Genomic DNA, 22074 nt, shown 5'->3' with positions numbered 1-22074 from the left:
GCATTCCACGCCGTGTTCCTGGCCGTCGCACCTCGTACGCCGACGGCCTTCCACGGCGAAGCTTAGGAGGACGTCGAAGAATGGACTCACCAGTACGAGCGAGTCGCCCGTCACAATTGGTGGACGCCGGAACAAGGCCCACAGAACGACGACTTCTCCCTCAATGGAACGGCGCGTGCTTGGTATGAAAACTACGAGACGACGATCTCCACCGAGCGTTTGCGGCCCAGCAGCGACGAGAACGCGCTACCCTGCCTGTTTCAGGCAAGGGATCAAGACCACAACGAGAACGTTGTAAGCTTCCTCAAGGACGTGCTTCGACTCAGCAGCTGGGCGGATTCTCGAGCTTCTGAAGCCAAGAAACTGAGAATCTTCAAAGAAAACATGTTTGTGGGTCTTGTGCGCAGTCCACCTGCGACTGCCGAACAATTCGTGACAGAGACCACAAGCCTCGAACATGCATTCAGGCACGAGCTTTGCACTACCAGCGACTACCTGGCGTGTCTATATCGTGGTCATCAAGTTGCTAACTTGGCCCCGGTACGTCGGTCATCCGCTAGGTCATCTGGCACGTCGTCCGACAGGAGCTTCGAAAGCTGCTCCCCACAGCTGAGCGCCCGGCCTCACTTTCAGTGGCGAAAATTGTACTCGAAGAGGTCCAGCGGACCTTGCAGTCGGAAGCTCCAGTTAACGTGGCCGTCCCGGAGGAGCCGGCGTTGACTTACGCTGCCATGACCCGACGACCGACGACAGTTTCCCGCCAGTACCCGACGCCTTCTCGACGCGACACGCCTGTACCACAGTACGCTCAACGCCAGAAGGAAAGACCCCAGTACGACCGCCACAAACAGTCGGCGCCAAAAAAGATGGATGTCTGGAGGACGGCTGACCAACGTCCGCTATGCGACCACTGCGGAGAAGCCGACCACATTGATCGTCGACAACTTGGGATGCTCGGGTTCCATCCGAATGACCCACGACCACGGTACGGTGAGCGCTCACGATATATCGAGCAGTATCTTCACCGTCCACCGTCTCCTGCGCCCGCTTTGCCCTGAGGAGCTCGCCCACCTTCACCGCGACGTTCTGCATCGCCACTGCGTAGGTCCCGCCGGGAAAGCATGCCTCCCCTGCCTCGCCGGAAAAACTAAGTGCGGCAATATTTCGAGGCAGAATTGCCGGAGACGACCGAAGCGAACATCCTTTACAAACGTCAGAGGGCTCCCACACTAGCGACGAAACGCACCCGAACGACACTTCTGCGACGTCACCATCGACGTCACCGGCAACGGACACAATGCGACGGCAAACATAGACACCGGTGCAGGCTATTCCATTTTTAGTGGGAAGCTTTCTCGCCGCTTTCGGAAAGGGATGACGCCGTGGGATGGCCCTGCAAGGTTATTCGTCACCTTGGGGACTTGAAGACGTCGTTCGTCTCAAGCCGTACTATGCTCGATAGGACTGAGGGCTATTTATGGTACAGGTGATCTCGAACTTTACTGTTTGCTTTTATTTGGTTTAGCTTTGTGACAATTTACTTAAGGTTGCATCGGGGCGATTCACTTTTAAATTGGGAAGTAATGGCGCGTGCATGATTGAGAAGGAACGCTTCCTTATATATCTAGAAGATTCGTGTTTATTCTTACCCTGAGTGTAAAAAAACGAAGCCGGAACGACGTTGCCTGGTCAGTCTCGCCCTAGTAGCAGATAACGAGTTGACCGTGGCTTTGCCGAGTCACTCCGACTCTCCCGACGACGAGACACATGCACTCTCGTGCAAGCCAGCTGTCCCGCTGACGCGTCGTCACTCGCTGCTACCGCGGTCAACGCTCGCTGTTGCTTTCTTGGCGTTTTTTCTTATTTTGGTTTATAGCACAATTTCTCCAATTAAATCAAGCTTTATTTTCAGTTTGACGTTCGTCTCTTCGCCTTCGTTCGCCAGAATATGAGTGAGGAAATGATCCTCCTAAGCAGGCGACGAGCACTCCTGAAAAAACATTGGGGGATTTCACATCTGGCCTAAGTAAACTCTGGTTTTTCTACGAAGTGAAGTAATCTCATAGATGGCTGATGGACATATCACTGAAGATAACCACATCTGCGTCACAGACACAGGCGTCACTGTAGAAAGAGGACTGGTAGATTGTGTTAATGAATCTGGGGGGGGGGGGGGGGGGGGTACCTATCTCTATTGCCAACTTAATAATAATATAATGGCTTTATTTACCATATAAATATGGTGGGAGCTGAGAAAAAAGTTGTCTAAGCTGCTTGACTGGTCCTCTACCCCCTCAGAGCTAAACAGGGGTTGCAAAAACATACACAATAAATTATATAAAGCAAAAAACAGTAAAAGCAAAGAGCAAACAAAAACACCTACTAGGGAATCCGTGTAATCACATAATTACTTCGATAGAAAATATCTCCTAATACTACTAATGCTAAAGGATCCTATATCAAAATTATTCCGGATCATTTTGTTCAGAAACATCGGCAGTGTTTTTTGTTTTTTTTAATCATCTGTAAATCATAGTCAGTATGAGATGCATCTACTACCCAGAGATCAGTATGGCAAGTGGAATATGTTATTGGTTTGTTTCTGAGGGATTCTAAGCCTATCAAAAAGCTATTTATATCTCGATATTCCTGTTCATGTTTCACACACAGTCTAAAACCATAGTATTGAAATACATTCAGAACACCCAGCCCAGCAAATGTTTTGTTTGTATGAAAATTATATGGCACGTTGCATATGATCCTGGGCATCTTTTCTGTGGTAAAAAAAATATTTTTGCAGATTAGTTTGTGTGGTAATACTTCATACTAAATGACAGTAGTTCAAGCGCGGCAAAAATAATGAGTTATGTAAAATCAGCTCAACTGTAATAAAAACAACATTACTATGTCTATGTAACATGCCAGTTATACTCGCAAGTGTAGAATGTATAAAGTCCACACTTTTAGTCCAGGCCATGTGCTTTGAGAAAGTTACCACCAAAGATTCAAATGTTTTTACTATTTCAATTTAAGAAGATCGAGTCTAAGAAAATGTCTCTTGTCAGGATAATATTCCTATTTCTGGGGCTGAAAAAAATCGCCCTAGTTTTTTTTTTTTCTTGATATTATTTGATTTAGCCCACATTTCTAGACTTTTTCATAGTTTTATTAGCTACACAAGAAAGACTGTCGAATCAACAACACGCCAGGAAAGACTGTGAGCCTGAAAAAATTGCTAGCATAATCCACCCTCGTGAATTGAGGTGAGTTAATAATGTATTTGCTGTAACCGGCTGAACCGCTCTAAGCAGCACCTCGATTTACTCTAGCAAGACTCACTTTTATATTAAACCAATTAATACAAACATGCTTTCGGTTGCTCCCCTTCCGAGACCGGACACGGGCGCTGCTCACAATCGTAAAGATACTGATGACGTCATTCCGATCAAGCAACCACCCCGGAGGATTCCATTCGCTAAGTGAAATAGGGTCAGTGATGCAGAAGATGCAAAAACATAACGTCATTGAGACCTCATCCAGTTCATCGGTTTCACAGGTGGTATTCATAATAAAAAAAAAACAAAAAAAAACGTATCTCCACGTGGTGAATGATGTTGATTGGGGCGAAGCTCTGGAGGTGCTTGTCTGCGTAGACGCTGAGCCGCAGCATGCCGAGCCTTTCGTTTGTTTTCATCCATGTCACGCTGCGGTCAAATGCTCAAATGCGTATATAACCACGTTCCATTCCACACCTTCTCCTTCTGACATGGATGAAAACGAACGTAAGGCTCGGCATGCTGCGGCTCACCCTCTACGCAGACAAGCACCACCAGAGCTTTTCCCCAATCAACATCATTCACGACGTAAAGATGCGGTTTTCTTGGGTTTTTTTTTTGTTTTTTTTTTTTTTTTTGCTTTACACGACCACGGGAGCACGTGCTCACGTGCTCGTGAGCACGAACACCCGACGCCGGACATCGGACGGCGTCGGGTGTTCGTCATGGCTAGCCCCTAAGGAGCTTCACCCCTAAAAAAATGGGAGCACGAGATTTTGCGTGGATTACTGTCGACTGAACAGCGTCACCAGAAAGAATTCATGTCCCCTCCTTAGGATCAACGGCACATTTGATGCAATGGCCGGTGCCTCCTGGTTCTCTACGCTTGCCCTTAGAAACGGCTGATGGCAAATTGGAATGGAGACATCAAACCGTGAGGAGACAGTGTTTACAACAGGTGATAGTTTGCGGCAATTAACGGAGATGCAATTCGGCGAAGTGCCTGATGAGCTAGGTCCTTCAAGGTCTGCCGCTCGAGGTATGTCTGGTATATCTCGATGATATAATGGTACATGAATAAACCTTCCAAGCTGCCCTTCGTCGTCTGTCGTCAGTCTTCAGGCGCCAGAGAGAAACGAACATAAAGTTGAACCCGAAGAAATGCTTGCTGTTCTAGAAGCGAGTTTGTTACCTGGGCAACATTGTTTATGAGATTGGGGAACAAAACGGACTGTATTAGGAATTGGCGGAAATCACAAGACCAACGAGAGCTCAATATCTTCTTTGGACACTGTACCTACCCCCAACGTTTTTCGTTTTCTTTTTTTTTTTTTTAACAGTTTTGTTGCTAAATTTCTTTAAACGTTGACAGAGCAGAGCGTAAACTTTGAATAAAACAGGTATGATCAGGGGGCCTTTCAACTCAAGAATGTCCTCGGAGCACCTTGTTTTCTTGGAATCAGACACTGCCAGTTCGTACTGGACACGGGACGAATTGGCAGCGTGGGATTCCGAACTCACACAGGACAACAAATGGAAGCAATGTTGGAGCGGGCGCAGCACCCTATCTCAGTCACAGGGCGGAACCCAACGATTGATTGCCTTCAACAGTCATGTATATTTTGAAACGTTTAATTGTGGCCTGTTCTGTTTATGAGTTATGACTGAAAAAATCAATTATAAGTAGAATAAAGACAATACTAATATAAATAGAGTAAATGTTTTGGCTCGTGAGACTTTGAACTTTGAACTTTATTTCAGCAACATTATGCCGAGGACACCGGACAAAAAGCTAACAGAAGCTAGCTTGACTGGGTCCGGTGCCTTTGCATATACAGGGGACACAATCCTATTTAAACAATCCTAAATATTTCTTACAGTATTCAAATCAAACAATTTAAAACGTTCCTATAAAATTTTAAAATCACCGACAGTAGAGAACAATTTTCTTTTCTTAATTTAACAACACAAAAAAGTACGCAATGTTTTCTTAGTTATACAATGAATATCGACATTTAGCGGAGGGGATCATATAATTGGTGTCGGTAGCTTTTCTTTTTATGTCGATGTTTTTTCACGTGGCCAGTCATGTAACCTATTATACGATAACATTTATTTATCGTTGTGCTTGCAGGTTGTGAGAAACATACCTTCTGCTTAGCCTTTTTTTTTTATAAAGTAGAAAGAAATAAAGCATGAACAATGGTGCTCTTTCGCTCTAGATCATTTGCGAATATAACCAAAAGAGGAGCAAGCGAGTCCAAAAGCACAGAGATGCGAGGTGGAAGAGCCGGGGATTAAATGCTTTACATAGCCGTTCATTACGTAGTTCGTTTAATGATTGTACTGGGTTCACATCACTCATCCATCTTCAAAGAAACACATCTCGAGTAAGTGATAAATATCCATTACAAGAACATACATTATTTTTTTGTGTATACAATCAATTTCCGGTCAAATTTTCTTTCCAAATCTTTGTTCCACGTAGTCAAAGTGGACTGTACCGAAATTATATGTTCAGGTTTTTGCAGTTTTTTTACATACCGATGATCACCGAAAAGTAATCCCCGAGATGGTTTTATAAAAATTTTATAAAAAAGCCCCGAGTTATGCCTGCCCTCTTGTAAGAAATAAAAACAAATTTCGCAGGACGAAATCTTAATCTGAATACTTATTTGGGGTTTGCCCAGGCGCACAACTCCCACTGAAGCCTTTTGTGAGGTTCATTCTTTCTTTGAAAACCGCACCCCTTGTTCAATTTGTTTATCTTATTTACCCCGGAACGTTATCCATGTATTCGGGTCACACGCATGCTCCCAGAAAGTTCGAAAATGCCTTACTCGTGTGCAGTTTTCACTAACATAAACCCCGATAAACGCCGATGATATGTCCGACATAAAACATTGACACCGGAAAGAAAAAACAAACCCGTAAAAAAATTGAAAAATGTTACAATTCTCTGAAATGCCGAATTAGAGCACAGCTCTTGAGGAGGAGGAGGGAAGAGTACGGAGGGGAGGGTATGCCCCTTCTCCCCTCCGTATCGTCCCCTTCTCCTCTCCTGCTCCTCTCCCATTTAGCGGAAAATTTTCGCTAAATTTCTCGCTCAATATAGAATAATACGCTCAATATAGAACTAAAAACAGAACACTTGAATACACCGCCTCGGCAGTCGAGAAAGGAAACGCAGAAACGTTAAAAATAAATAGCAACCTTAAAGATCAAGACCATTTCCTGAGGTAAACGGTCCCACGTCATCTTTAACAATAAAAAAAGGACTGGGGTAGCAGGTTCCACTGAGTGATTGTGTGTGGAAAAAATTAAAACTTCTTATAACCTCTTCTACAGAAAATTTCTGCTATCCTTCTGGAATGATCTGCATGGTAATTTTGATGCGGGTCCCACAAAACACATGCGTACCCCAGTGTTGGTCTAACCAAACAGCAGTAGGCTGTCTCCTTTAGTTTTTGTGGACAACCCGTAAATTTCGTATGAGAAAATTTAAAGTTCGGCTGCCCTTTTTAACAGTTTCAGTGATATGAACATAAAAAAGTGTGCTTGACAAGGTGATCCCCAAATATTTAAGATCAGTGTTATTACTCAATTCATGATGATCAATAAAATAGCATGATGGGACAGGGTAACGTTTCCTCCCAAAAGTGACTTGCACGCACTTTTCCGCATTCAAGACTAACTCCCAAATCCTGAACCAATCCGATATATTATCCAGAACAACTGTAAAAAGCCAAATTACTAACACTGTAAACTTTACTGTACAAAATGCAATCGTCCGCAAACAGGTTTCTATGCGAGTTACTGGTGGATGATATATCATTAATAAACACAAGAAATACAAGATGTCCCTGCACTGACCCCTGCGGCACGCCAAAAGTCACATCAGCAAAGTCTGAGCATGCACCATTTACGACGATACGCTGCTTTTTCCCAGAGAGGTAATTTTCTATCCAACGGTATATGTTTCCATCAAGGCTAAGGGAGCTCACTTCGTGTAGCAGCAAAGGGTGAGACACTTTATCGAAAGCCTTGCGTAAATCAAGAAAGATGGCGTGCGTTTCTCCTTCCCCCTAAGCCGTTCAAACCAAGTCATGATAAAGCAGTGTTGTACGAAACGGCGTTCCAAGGAACAGCGTTCCTGGAACGCGTTCCTTTTAGGAGGAAGAAAGGACCGCCGCCTTTCCATATTGCATCGGTGGAACTGGAACGGGAACTCGTCACATTTTTACGGAAACGGAAAAAGAAACGGCGTTCCTTTTTGCTGTCCAGGGGCGCAATTTTTATTTTATTTCAAAGAGGGAAATTCTAGAAGCATAAAAACAATATACTTACGAATAGCAGGATCTTGTTAACTTGTTGGTTACTTATCTTAGGGTCTATTTTGTGTGGTCCTCGCTTGGTAACAGTCCGGTGCAGGAGAGCTAGTGGACATCGATTCGTTTTTCAGTACCCGAGAATACGGTACAAGTAACAAAACTTTTAGTTAGCCGAAAGAAAAGACACAGAAAGAGGGACGTTTCAAACTCAGCTACTTTCTTTACTTCCCCAAATCCTCCTACATTCAGAAATCTAAGACCGACTACAGCCATCCCTGAACTTCCATAAAGAGACCTACAGTTACAACAAAGAAACAGGTCAAAAGACATCGAACACACTGTTGTATCCCAAACATTGGCCACGTAAAAGATATACAAAAATTACCTTTTATTCCTCCTTCGCTTTGCCAGAAATGGGAGCCCATAGAAGGGGAAAAAAATGTTGCACCGGAGCCGGTTTATTCAAAAAGTGAGGGGAGCTGCCGGACTGCACGTAGTCCCGCGGGTACCTTTAAGCTGAACAACAAATCCTACCTTCACAAAGAGGGACTTGTAGTTTTCAAGACTAACCTTCCAAAAGCCCTACCCTTTTCTTCTCTCTCGTCTTGCGGACCGCAACATCGAGAAGCAACTTCGAACAAGGGACTTCGCAAGATTGAAACGTGTGAGCTTGCTGTAAAACGCTAGTGCAATGTAGGGTAACAGTACATTGGGCTCGTCTGAATCCCCCAACACTAACATAAATATGGCTAAAAGCTGAGATTTTTAAAGGTGATATATCAACAAATGAAGCCCTGCTTCCGCTTGTTTTCGTCTCCTGGTGCCCTTCCATTACGGTATTCAAATTCAAATGTTCCCATTTGCTTGGATAGATATAAAAAAAATTTCCTCGATCTAATTAAATATGATAATCAACGAAATACAAATGTGACGTATATGTAACGATACGTTCCATTTTTTTAACTGTAACAGAAACGAGTTCCTTGTTTATAGATGGAACTTGTAATGGGAAGTCGTTCCAAAAATTAGAAGGAACGAGGAACGATATTTCGTTCCATTCTTTTCGGAACTTGTACAGCACTGTGATAAAGTTCTATGGGCTGTGTGGCGCATGAGAGGCCCTTTCTAAAACCATGTTGGGTGTTGGGTAGAAGAGAAATAACTATTTGTACTAAAATGCCTCGCTACATGTCTATTAATAATATGCACTAAAATCTTTCAAAATATGCTGTTCAGTGAGAAGAGGCGATAATTCTCCACTTTGTGTTTTGATCCGTGCTTATGGAATGGCTTAACGCACTTCATTCTTGAATGACCCGGGAGTACACTTTGCTCTAGGGATTTACAAAAAAATATTCAATAAGTTGCGAGACACAATAAATGAGCACAATTTTAGAACTGTGGGCGGCAGACATCAGGACATACAGCCTTTTTAATATCAAGCCCCATCTACACACTTCTTTATCCTTTCTACATTGATGCCAACAGGAGCCATTTAATTCACAATTTGTTTTTATTGAGTGGGGGGTAAGAATGGAGTACTGACGTTAGAGGCAAAAATTGACTGGAAGTATGGATTAAAACAGCTTGACTTTTTGTAACTTTCCTCAATTACTTACCCAAGATATAATATATTTAAAATTCCCATATTTTCCTTTCGCGTCTGTTTGAAGTATTTCCAGAATCCTTTGCTACTGAGTAGCATGCCATCAGACAGTTTATCAAAATACTCGAGTTTTGCAGTGGCAATAGGTTCCTCATAGGTTACATTGAGCCCTGCGGATGCCGATATGCATTGGTGTAGTTTATAATTTTGACAACCACGTCTGCACTTTCTATCACCTTTTTTTCACAGCAACCGTCATCCCAGGCTTATCATTCATTGCTTCTGCACGTAATATTTTAACGGGAACATATTTTTCTACTAATTTCAGCAAAAAGTTTTTGAAAAATCCCCATATAGCGTCTACACCGTTTTCTAAAGCGAAACGCTCGAAACCCCCGAAAGATTTAGACAGTCTTTCCTCTATAGCTTCAAAATTACCTTTATTGTACATATAGACTTTCCTGTCAGTATCCTGGGCACAGAAAAGCTGAGGGAACGTCAAGCTAGCAGGGACTAGTGTTGACGAGAATAAAAACACAAAAACGAAAATTCTAGTTCTGTCCGTTTTGCCGCCGATCTCCTTGCGCTTGGTAATACGGGCGTAGCGAGCCACCGACGATCGCTTGGCCGATTCTTTGTGCGCGAACCTTGTTTGAACAAAATCTGGGTGGTCTCGATCAGACGACGGTTTCCCTGTACGCAATCAAGCCTCGGGACGGAGATTGAAATGGAAATCACACACTTGCCTTCAAGAGAGTGCTCGCCGCACGAACGGTCGTCCTCGCGAGGCGACCATTCTTTTCGATCCACTGATATTATTCAACATCTGCGCCTTTAAGAGTCCGTCGAGAACTTGTGGAAGCTCACTCCGCTACTTTTACTGTACCTTTCGGTGCAATTAACAGCTACACAGTTTTGCGGCACGCTGAAATGCTATGACGCTCATGCAAAACGTGCGCCCTTCTGCGCATACCATCCGGCTCCAGCGCGATCGCAGCGCCACCGCAGCTCCGTGACGTCAAGCCCGCATGTTGGTCTATACTAAAAAAGGAGTCTTCACAACATAAATAAAATGTGAAATGTTTTTAATTAAATATATTACACTCAAAACAATTTTTTTAGATAAATTTGTGATACTTTTTTTTTAGACCGCAGAATACGACCTCGTTCCACCAGTCGAAGACTTTAAACTGACATTCGAAATGTTTCCTTTTTTTATTTAAATCTCACTCACAAAACTTCTAAATCTTCTTTTCTTTCTATATGAGCTGCAAAAGAACTTTGAAGCCTTATCTTTCAGAAATCTTGACATACTCGAACTTTTTTTATTCTAACCTAAGTGGGATTCAAAAGTTTCAAACTTTTCGAATTGGAATCTTAGCAAGGTATGAAATTTTCGAAAACTTTTCAACTCGAACTTTTGGCATATTCGTAACATCCCTAGTTTCATTCTACATAGTGCTGGGGTGGCGCCGCTACTCGGCCTCACCAGCTGTGCTCCGTCGCGCATTCGCAGGTGACTCCACTTGCACCTTCGAGGGCACCAAGTACAGCGACGGCGACGAGTGGCACCCGGACCCGTGCACCACGTGCAAGTGCCTGCTGGGGAGCACCATCTGCGACACCGAGGAATGCCGAGAGGTGGACTGCAAGACCAACCAGTACATCCCCCTCGGGAAGTGCTGCCCGGTGTGCCCCGGTAAGTGCCAGCCGCCCAGAGCCGCAAGCTTGAGTGCCGAGCTGTCTTGCCCAAGATCCAAAACTGATAGGTCGCACACCAAGCTATGAAGGCCCGCTAGCAGGCAGACGTTGACATTTTTTTTATATATGTATTATTTGAAGAAAACATCCCAGAATTTTTATTTGTTTATTTATTTAGTATTTCTGATAATCTCACAAAGATATTTTAGCAAGTGGGAATGAAGCAGCAATATCGCTTAACTGAGCAATGAACAATAAGATACAGTGAAATACTACCTGAGCGAAATTGGAGGAAACAATTAAATAAGTAAACAATTTCAACAAGCCGCCCAATAGACACAACAATAAACTCCGAATGTGGAATATTTATTTGTATAAATCGGCTTTATTTGGGTACACACACTTTTCAATCTCTCATTACTCACGAACTAGGACGCTACAACCAGTGGGGTATGTTCCTCGTCAACCATGCACCGATTTTTGCGCTTCCTACTAGTGAAAACATCGATATTCACAAGCTCGTACTCTTCTGTTCGAGCACACACAAAGAAAGATCCCTGCTTTTAAACCGAGATGGCTATTGTTGCCCTTCCTATACTTGGTTTTTCAGCAACAACTGAGAACAGTTAAAAAAGGACACCTAAAATTTATAAAAAAAAAATGATTACTTTGGGATGGCACTATCTACCACGGCGGACGTCAGGTAGTGGTGCAAAGTGACAATGAACAAAATAATTACCAAGAGTTTTCTCACAAACAATTACAATATTCGTTTTAGCTGGACATTCTAACTAGAAATTAGTTGCCCGTCCTAAATTTAGCAATAGATGTAAGAATTCAGACAAAATCTGTTCCGCGCTATTCTCTGCGGGGGTTAGGCTGTCTAGTGTCCGCCATACAAAAACCAAGGGGGAAGTAAAAGCCCCAGAAACTGCACAGCCGGAGAGACAGCAGTATGTGGCGGGTTTTCCCACAACCACGTGACCCTAAGATAATAGGGAGTTTTAGAATAGCGCACGCTAAAGCTTTGCGCACGCAAAGAATAGCGTCGTCGCCACTGCGCATGCTCCGAACGCAAACCAGGTCTTGCGCTTTGCGTGCGCAATTTTAGCGCGCGCTATTTCTCAAAAATAGCGTGCGTACGCAAAGAGTATTTGCGCTTCTCCAAGGAGGATTCGTGATGAGAAGTTGGCTAAAGCCAAGACGAGCACAGTTAAAAAAAATGGCGGCTTCCAGGATTATGTCGGCGGCTGTTTTGGCGGCGTCGTGAGTTCGACGTCGGCGGCATCCTCGCGACTTCAATTTTCAATACGGGACGACATTGTACTCGGTTTGGCAGCGATCACGGGCAACTTGATGCTTGCGACGCGCGAACATTTCACGGCGAACGAACGATGTGCGAAGGTCAGTCAGTACACGAGACCTCTCTTGCCGAGGCGACGCAAGCGGACACGACCGGTCAACCGCTCGCGTCACGTTCTCACGTTTAAACAAATTAAAATGCTACTCTGGACCAAAAAACTCGTTTTTTTTTTTTTCTAAAGTTACACCATTTCGTGTGTGAAATAAAATTTTTTACTGTATCTTGGTGGCGTCGCAAGCGCGAGATGCTTGGGCTTTTGCGTCGCGGCGGAGAAACGCTATTCTAAAACTCTCCTGCGTCGCGTGCGCTAATACAAGCGCTAAATTTAGCGCTAGCGTGCGCTAGAATTGCGTACGTTATTCTAAAACTCCCAAATGAGACGGCGTACGCGTCCGGCGCCCTGACACGACCGGCGCTTCGACGCGTCCGGCGCACTGATACGTCCGGCGCACCGACTGTCAGGCGCTTTGGCGCGTCCGGCGTCTTGAAGTGTCCGGCGCCCTGACGCGTCTGACGCCTGTCGAGTCCGGCGCTGTAACGCGTCCGGAACTCTGACGCGTACGGCGCTCTGACGCGTTTGGCGCTCTGACGCGTCCGGCGCTCTGACGCGTCCGCCGTTCTGGCACGTTTGGCCATTTGGCCCTCTGGCGCGTCCGGTGCCTTGACGATTCCGGCTCTTTGACGTGTCTGGCGCCCTAATGCGTCCGGTGCTCTTACGGGTTCGGTGCCCTGACGCGTCTGGTGCCCTGACTCGTCTGGTGCTTCGACGGGTCCGGCGCCATGAAGCGTCCGACGCTCTGACTCGTCAAGCGCTTTGACGCGTCCAACACCCTGACGCTTTCAGCGCCCTGGTGTTCTGATGTGCCTAGTGCCCTGAAGTGTTGTGTGCTCTTACGCGTCCAACGCTATGACGTGTCCGCTGCTCTGACGCCCCTGGCGCCCAGACACATCAGGCACTCCGACGTACAATGCGCTTGAACGAGTCCGGGACTCTTAAGCCTCCTGCCGCCCTTAAGCCGCCCTGACGTGTCCGGCTCCTTGACGCGTCCAGCGCCCTGGCACTTCCTGCGCTTTTGACGCCTCCGGCGCTTTCAAGTTTCCGGCGCATTGACGCGTCTGGCGCTCTCACGTCTCCGGAGTTTTAACGCGTCCGGCGCCCGAACGCTTTTGGCGCTTTGATGCTTCCGGCGTTCCGGCGCGTCCGGCGCCCTGATCCGTTTGGCGACTGATGCGGCGGGCGGTCTGACGCGCTTGGAGCCCAAACCAACGTTATTAGATTAGCTCAGTTATGGAACTGCTCATAGACGCTGCTTGCACGAGCCAGTACCCCCCCCCCCCCCCCCCCCCCCTCAATCACCACGACTCGCCTGCTGTCACTCGACGCTACGGACGGCTGCTTTGATTACTGCAGTGAATTCTATGCGATACGTACGTTTCGAAGTATGGCGTCTAGATGGCGCTTCAGCTCTCTATGGAACGCACAGTTATGAAACGAAAATCGAGATGGCGCGTCGAACGACGGCCGGCGGTATGAAGTGAGTGAGGCGGGTACCCCTTTTCGCAGGAGTTCCACAACTGAGGTAATCTAGTAGTTTGGCCCAAACGCGTTTGGCACCTCGACAGGACGTAATACGCTTTGACGCGTCCGGCGCTGTGACGCATCTGGCACGCTGATTCATACGGCACCCTGGCGCGTTGGACGCCCTGACACCGGAGGCGCTTCGAGGCCTCCGGCGCCCCGACGGGTCGAATGTTTCGACGTGTCCGGCACTCTGACGCGTCTGGCGCTTTAACGCGGCCAGCGCCCTAACGCGTCCAGTGCCCTGACGCGTCCGGAGCATTGACGCGTCCGGCGGTTTGATGCGCCCCGCACACTTACGCTTCCGGCGACTCGATGCATCCAGCACTCTGATGCGTCCGGCGTCCCGACGCCTTAGGCGCTCTGGCGTTTTCGGCGTTCTGACGTGTCCGGCGTCCTGACGCGTTTAAAGCTCTGGCGCGTCCGGCACTTCGACGGGTAAAGCGCCCTGACGCGTTCTGCGTATTAATGCGTTTGGTGCCCGAGCGTGTCTGGCGTTTGGTCTCTTCCGGCACTCTGACGCGTCGGGTGCCTGCTCTCACGCGTACGGCACTCTCACGCATGCGGCTCTGTAGTGCGTCTGCTGCTCTAAAGGCTGAACTCCCTGGGGCGAATTATGTGGCGAATAACTGGCGAAAGCCACGCGACGGCACGCTCGCTTTGCGCGCGTCGTAGCAGCCACTGTGTTGATTCCACGCGCACAGCAAAAGCAGTCGGGCGAAATTCACCAGTTATTCGCAGCATATTCGTCCCATGGTGTTCAGACTTTACGCCTCCAGCGCCCAGATGCGTCCGCCGCATTGACGTGTCCGGCGTTCTGCCTCGTCCGGCATCGTGACGCGTCCGGCATCCTGACGCGTCTAGTGGCCTGACGCGTCCGGCGCTCTGACGCGTTTGGCGCCCTGGGGCGTGTGCTGCCCTGACGCGTTTGGCGCCCTGCTGCATCTGGCGCTCTTACGCGTCCAGTGCCTCGACGCGTCTGCCGCACTGGCGCGTCCGGCGCCCTGATGCGCCTGGCGCCCTGACACATCTCGCGTCCTGACGCGTCCGGTGCTCCGACGAACCTGGCACCCTAACGCGTCTGGCAATTTCACGCGTTTAGCCAATACCACATAGAAGACAAAGCCTCCGCGTTTCCTCCTCTAAACTTCATCACTAGTAGATCCCCTCAGCGTCCCCTAGGTAGCCCGGATGAGCACTATCATCTGCTACATCGTCTGCGACATCGTCAGCTCCATCGCCTCCCTCAGCGGTTATTGTAGCAGATAATAAAACAGATGCTCACGCCGATTGTCTACTGCGTTGATTTCATGTGTAGTTGATGACCTGTTAGTCCTCATTTTTTATTTTACCACAATAGCGTTTTGTGGTTGTTTCTGTTTATTTTTCTGTTACTTTTTTCTTCGTTTGTACGAAACTTGGCGCCCGCTGTGTACCTGTTGATGGGGCTCGAGACCCGTCAAGCTGCTTTGTCAGATTTTTCTCCAGCTCCTACCACATGTGATATGGTGAATAAAGTTATTATTATAGCAGACAATGAAGTTAGACGTTCACGTGGAGCGTCGAATGCATGAGTCAAAATGCCTTACTGCTTTCGCGAAGGGCTGCAAAGCAAATGAGCACAGTTCTCCTAGCTGCCTGAAAATTTTACATTTCAACTTCAATGCGAATAAATGAAGACACACGCGCCGATCAATTGACAGGAAAGCAGATTCCGGCGTTGGCGCGGACTGGTGACGTGCGACCATACCATAAGGGGAATGAATGAATAAATCTTTATTTAACGAGCATCAGGTGCAAATGTTAGGGCACCCATCCGGTGGAGGGCATCCTTAATCCGGGATACCCTGGCTGCGGCTGGCTATCCGAACCCTCGTTACTAGGTCTTACTAGATCCCAGGGTCCGGACTGGTCACACAGGCCATGCAGTGCTCGTAGGATGGAGTGGGTTTGGGAGTGAGGTCCGAGGTTCGTTGGTATTCCCATACCTGATGGTAAAGGTTGCAGAGAGAAGGACAAAATTACAAGTGGCAGGGTATTGAGCGGGATAGATGGCGTGAAGAAGGGTGCTGTGGGGATATATGTTGGTCTGCAGTTTCGGAAAGTGGTGGCTTCATCTCTTGATAGTCTTCGGTGTGGTGCCAGGTATTTTCTTTGATCGTGACGGTAGTGGGCTAGTATGTCGGCATACTTGATGAGCAGGTCGTTCGTGGGGGCAACAAGTGAGGTTGTTCTCTCTTGGGTAATGGCCCGGTGTTTATGCGTGTGGGCAGCGGCATGGTGCCGCCTCATTACCTTCGAGGTGTTTGTGTCAGGGTACCCAGACGAGGTGTACTTCGGGGAGCCGGGGGACGGCCTTGAGAATGCGAAGCGCTGTTTTAAAGATGCGTCCCCGTAGGTAAATGCGACAGGCTGCCTGTGAGTCTGTGAGCACTATGATTATATCGTCGCCAATCGTTGCGGCTAGGGCAATGGCAATTTCCTCGGCGGCTTCTGTAGATGCTGTGCGGACTGTGAGGGCGGTCATTTCTTGCCCTGCTGCATTGGTTACACATTCAGCATGGGCTGGCTGATGCGGATACGGGGACGCGTCGGTGTATCTTGCAGTTAGGCTATCGCCGTATTTGGTGCTCATGGTTCGTGCTCTAGCGTTGCGTCCAGCCTTACTGTAAACCGGAGGCATGTTCTTCGCGATCTGGGCTACACGAATGGCTTTTCTTAGGGGCAGAGGTACACGTTCTCCGTGTTCTTGCAAGGGGGGTGTCGCGTAGCCTAACTTTCTCAGTGTGGCTCGTCCGGTGGATGCTAATTTAAGGCTTTCCAACTGGGAGATGTGATGTGTGCCTCTTGTATCTCTTCCCAGGTGTTGTGAATTCCTAGTCGTGACAAATTCTTCGTTAATGTCCTTGGAGGTAGCCCTAAGGCGGACTTGTATGCTTGGCGCAGGGCAATATTAATTTTTTTATTTTATTTTTTGGTTGTTTTGAGGGACAAATGTGGCGTGCCATAAGAGACCCGGCTGTGAGTATGGCTTGTACAATGCGTAAGGTGTCAGATTCTTGCATGCCAAATCTACGATGTGATACACGGTGTATTATGCGCACGAGTTTGAAGAGTGTCCGTTGAAGCGGTGCAATGGTGGTGAGAACCCGATCCGTTTTGGGGTATCCTGAGGCCAAGAATACGGACGTGGGGAACGTTGGGGACAGGTTTTCCTGCTATGGTGATCTCCGGATCCGGGATGCTTTGTTTACGTTGGTGCGCCGTCTTCGTGCAGAGAGTAAGGAGGGCGGAGTTTTCCGGGGCACACTCAAGGCCCCTGGCGCTGAGATACCGATGTGTTTCTTCGATAGCGCTTGGCATGGAGTCCCGTTGCTCGCCCGTGGATGCCATAGGGGTTGTCGCGGCCGACGTGAGTCCCCAGGATGGACCAGGCTCGGCTGGGGTCCAGATCCGGACGGAGCTCCGGGCAGGAATCTCAGCAGGCGACGATGGTTAAAACTCTCCTTTATTTACATGTCAGGGGAGCAATGAGCTCTTGCTATACAGCAGCTAGCCGCAGCTATGAGTCTTGATCTTGGTGAGCTCTCCGAGTTAGGTGAGCTCAGTGCTTTTAAAGTATTTCGGTTGCCATGCAGTCGGGCGGAAACCCGACTGCACTCTCAGTAGACTTTGCAACCTAGAAGTGACTGGAGGAACAACGCGCCCCTCAGCCATTTCTAAAACGTCACAATTTGAGGACTCATCTGCGCCTGGAGAGTCCTCTCTTTCGTCGTCGGGTTCGGACCGCGTCTCGCTTGCCCGCCCAGCGTCCCCAGTCAACACCACGTTCTCGGAGGTTTCGGGTTGATCATTGTATCTAAGCTGGCTAGCAAGCTCCCGCGCTTTCGACCGAGCTAGTGCCATCACTACCCCTTCGGTCAAACGCTTTCCCATTTTACGCAGTTTTTGGTTAGATTTATTAGAAAACAGGTACGGATACTGGGGTGGTAGGTTAGTTGAAACCGCAGCCTCCGTCTCCAGTGTGCCGAAAGGACCTTGAATCGTCACCCTGGCTACTGCCAGACAGACGCTCTGCTGTTCCACCACCTGCCGTATCCACGCACACTCACCAGTGTAGTGGTCCGCTTGCACGAGCGATGGGTGCACGACGTCCAACGTGGCGGCGCAGTCCCTAAGCACCTTGCAGGGCTCGCCGTTCACGAGGAGGTCGTGGAGATAAGGCTCGAGCAGCCTGTCGTTCTCGTCATCTTTACTAAGGTACGAGAATACCACTCGAGGCTTTCGGCAACCAGCCGCCATATGACCCGTCTCGTTGCAGCGGAAACAACGCATGGGCTTTCTCGCCTCAAATTGTTTTTTTGTTGTTTCGTCTGCCCGACCTTGTTTCTCCGCGCGATGGTTCTCCTCTTCTGCCTCTCCGCCTCCCGCGGCCTTCGACCCCTGAGCGCACCTTATGGAGTCCTTTGGCTCCCTCTTGTCTTCCTCGGAGCGTGGCTTATAATATTTTCCGCGGTAATCGCCGCGCGCTCCTGGAAACTTACGTTCTGGGGTATCGTCTTTCTGGCTACTGCGGCGTGCCACAAACTCTTCGGCCAGCTCGGCAGCCTTTTGAGTTGTGTCAGGATTTTTATCCTGAACCCAGTATCGCATTACCTCCGGCATGCCCTTGTACAGTTGTTCGAGCCCGAAGCACTCGACAATGCCGTCGTGGTTACCGTAGACCTCCGCACTTTTAAGCCATTCCACCAAGTTCGACCTAAGATTGTAAGCGAACTCAATGTATGACCCTTCGGTTTTTTTTCTGGCACCCCGAAAACGCTGCCGGAAAGCCTCCGTCGACAAGCGATACTTTTTCTGAAGGCCGAGCTTGACCGCGTCATAGTCTGCTGCCTCCTCCGGGCTAAGTCTGGCGACAACCTGTGCCGCTTCACAAGGCAACAACGTGAGCAAGAGCTGAGGCCATGTATCACGTGACCACCCGATTCTGTTGCACGTCCTTTCAAAATTTACCAGAAAAAGACCAATATCCTCACCCACCTTGAAGGGTTGCATTAGGTTTTTAATTTTTAAAGCCTTCACTTCGCCGGGGTTCGAGACGCCCCTCACTGTCTGATTCATCTCGAGACGTTTCATTTCCAGTTCCAAGCGCTTCATCTCCACAGCCGCTTCGCGTTCCTCTTTGGCTTTCAGCTCAGCAGCTTCGCGCCTCCGCTCTTCCGCCTCGCGCTCTTCCTTGGCTTTAGCTGCTTCGCGCCTCCGCTCTTCCGCTTCGCGCCTCTCTTTGATCATTTCCCAGCACTCGCTCAACTCTTTATCGTCAGCGCCTAGGGCCTGGATTGCCTTCACGAGGAGTGGTTTTCGTTGAATTTTCCTGGCATCGATCCCCAACTCCTCACACATTAACAGCAAGTCCGGCTTACGCAGCTGCTCGAGATCCATATCGAGTGTGACTTGAACTCGCTCTATGGCTGTCCAGCAAAACCCTGCTCGAGTACAGCCCCACCACCAGTCCTAGACTACCCCGGCTAGAAATCTGGCGTCCCTATGAGCCAGGTCGAGCACTCACCACTCCCCACAGCCGACGTCGCTCAAGTCCATCCCACCGCTGCCACCAGTTGTCGCGGCCGACGTGAGTCCCCAGGATGGACCAGGCTTGGGTGGGGTCCAGATCCGGACGGAGCTCCGGGCAGGAATCTCAGCAGGCGACGATGGTTAAAACTCTCCTTTATTTACATGTCAGGGGAGCAATGAGCTCTTGCTATACAGCAGCTAGCCGCAGCTATGAGTCTTGATCTTGGTGAGGTCTCCGAGTTAGGTGAGCTCAGTGCTTTTAAAGTATTTCGGTTGCCATGCAGTCGGGCGGAAACCAATTGCGGAGGTGCACCAGTTTCGTCACCCACGCCTTCTCGGAAAGACCCTCTGTTCTTACGTCACACGTCCGCGCACACCACGCCGAAGAGGTCGTCCTACTCGATGGCGCCATGCATGGACGCATCAGCCTCTTTTGAAGGCGTCGTCCTTACAGGTGTCTTGGGGCAGGCAGGGCGAGAGCTTGACGTAATGTTCGGGTCCGAGGTCCGCTGGGTTGACCTTGCCTGGGTATCTCACTTGGGTTTCAAGAAGAGCAGACATTCGGCCGGCTAAACGCCTCGAAGGCACGTTATTTCGGCGGTGAATTACGTGACGACGGGCCTCGCCCGTGAGCGAAACATGAGACGACGAACCAAGGCCGCCGAAGTCCATCGGCGGACCGACGTGCCGATTTCAACAGCCATCCGCGCAGCCGTTGCCGATTGCAACAGGGTCCATAGGGTGAAGTCATCCGCGTGTATTACCTGCCTTAGATACGGGATATTTTGCAAGAATGGGGGAAGGTACATCATAGCGATGTTAAATAGAAGCGGTGTTATCACGGAGCCTTGAGGGGTGCCTTTGGGGGTGGTCTTAAATGTGTTTGAGCGGAGATGTCCGATGCCGGTAGTTGCAGTACGACCAGTGAGGAAAGCCGTGATAGAGTTGTATATTCGTTGTCCACAATCAATAGAAGTTAGTCCTTGAAGGATGGCTTGGTTGGAGGTGTTGTCAAAAGTACCCTTGATGTCCAGGGAAAAGATGCAACGCTTGTGTGTGCTGGTGAGCCGATCGATGATTTCTTCTTTTGGTTGCAGGAGGACATCTTGGGTAGAGAGATGGGGTCGGAAGCCGTACATGGTGGTCAAGAAATAGTCGTCATTTTCGATATATGGAGAGAGGCGGTTTTGCACCATATGTTCCAGGAGCTTCCCCACACAGGACGTCAGGGAGATGGGTCAGAGGTTACCTGGAGCTAGCGGTTTTCCGAGTTTCAGTATTAGAGTGATGCCAGCATGCTTCCACTTTGGGGGGGGGGGGGGGGGGGGGGGGGGGGGACAGCATGCCGGCAGTTTAATGTTCGTTAATATAATTTAGGAGGGTGTCCAACGCAGTGACGTCGAGGTTCCGGGTCAACTTATTGTCTCTGCTTGGTGTGGTGTTCCTGGTTAAGTAGTGGACCGCTGCTTCCATCTCCACAAGCGTGAACGGGGCGACCATTTTGGGATTGGGAGTACCCATGTACGGTTGGGGGCGGGGGGGGGGGGGGGGGGGCTGGGTTTTGTTACTCGTATCATGCCACGGTTTCTTGAGCTCCTTGAGGAGCTCTTCTTCTGTGCCTTGGTAATTATGAATAGGCCGTCTGAGCTGACGGGCTGCGGCCGATCTAATTTCTTTATTGCCCATAAGGGATTGAAGCAAGTGCCACGTGCGGCGGGTGCCGAGGGTACCTTGGAGCTTCGTGCAGAACTGCGACCAGTTCTGTTTGCTGAAGTGTTTGGCATATGTTGCCGCTTCTTGTGTTATCTGGGCTATACGAAGGCGAAGCTTTCGATTTGTTCTCCGGTTTTTCCAGTCTTTTGTTAGCCCCCGCCGGGCCTCTTTGGGTGTAAGAGGTGTGCGTCAATTGCGGGGCAGTCTTGGGTTAACGTTAACGGTTCGCTGCCTCCAACATTTGTGCTGTCCATTCTTCAATCGCGTAGATGGGGCTCGTGAGTGTTGTTTCCCGGAATTTTTTCTAATCGGTGAGACGGGCAGTGCCTATTCTATGTGCTGCGGCCTTATGATGGGGGAGCTGTAGCTTTATGATAAAATAGTCACTTCCCAATGTTTCTGTGAGGCATTCCAAGGTTAGATCTTTGAGCCCGTATGTAAGCGTAAGGTCCGTAGTAGTGTCCCGTGAGGCACTATTACCCATCCGCGTAAGAACATTTGGGGTGCTACACAAGTGACGATTGTGTTGTCTAAGGGCTTCATGAAGTTACCGTCCTTTTTTGTTGTCCCTATGGTAACCCCAGATTCTGTGATGCGCGTTGAAATCACTAATGATCACCAGTCCGTGCCCCTTTGTTCTTTGTCTAACGGTCTTGAAGAGGGGGTCAATTTCGTTGAGGGGTGACGATGGGGGGCTATATATGTTGAGGATGAAAAGGCTGGCTTGTGTCTTCTTTTTTTGGGATGAGTTCTGCGAAAGCATAGTCCAAGGTTGTGGGGAGGATAAGGCGCTGTAGACGTGCTGTCTAATGTAAATGAGTAGAGTGGAATGTATCTTCTTTAGTAAAGTCTTTGGTATCTTGGGGAGGCGAGCTTGGTCGAGGATGGGGGCGCCTAGAATAAGAGGGGTTTCAGCTACGCATCATAATCAC

The 22074-nt window shown here is 48.6% G+C and overlaps 1 protein-coding gene across 1 annotated transcript; it reads right to left on the bottom strand.

The window, feature by feature from the left end:
* Window positions 1–17517: 17517 nt before the first annotated feature.
* On the bottom strand, window positions 17518–19297 carry LOC121838291 (axoneme-associated protein mst101(2)-like). Its single transcript, XM_042294440.1, has 2 exons — window positions 17657–19297; window positions 17518–17574 (listed from the first exon to the last, which is right to left on the bottom strand). Exons 1-2 carry the CDS (start codon window positions 19295–19297, stop codon window positions 17518–17520), a joined length of 1698 nt encoding a protein of 565 aa, XP_042150374.1.
* Window positions 19298–22074: the final 2777 nt, after the last annotated feature.

This window comes from Ixodes scapularis, unplaced genomic scaffold (assembly GCF_016920785.2).
Source record: "Ixodes scapularis isolate PalLabHiFi unplaced genomic scaffold, ASM1692078v2 PGA_scaffold0__279_contigs__length_252992795, whole genome shotgun sequence".
Lineage (NCBI taxonomy): Eukaryota > Metazoa > Arthropoda > Arachnida > Ixodida > Ixodidae > Ixodes > Ixodes scapularis.
This window is presented reverse-complemented; position numbering and strand designations above follow the sequence as displayed.

Coding starts and splice junctions, on each gene's coding strand:
- LOC121838291 (XM_042294440.1), bottom strand. CDS start 19,297: ATGGATCTCGAGCAGCTGCGTAAGCCGGACTTGCTGTTAATGTGTGAG. Junction 17,575..17,656: donor TGACTGGGGACGCTGGGCGG/GCAAGCGAGACG, acceptor GTGACGTTTTAG/AAATGGCTGAGGGGCGCGTT.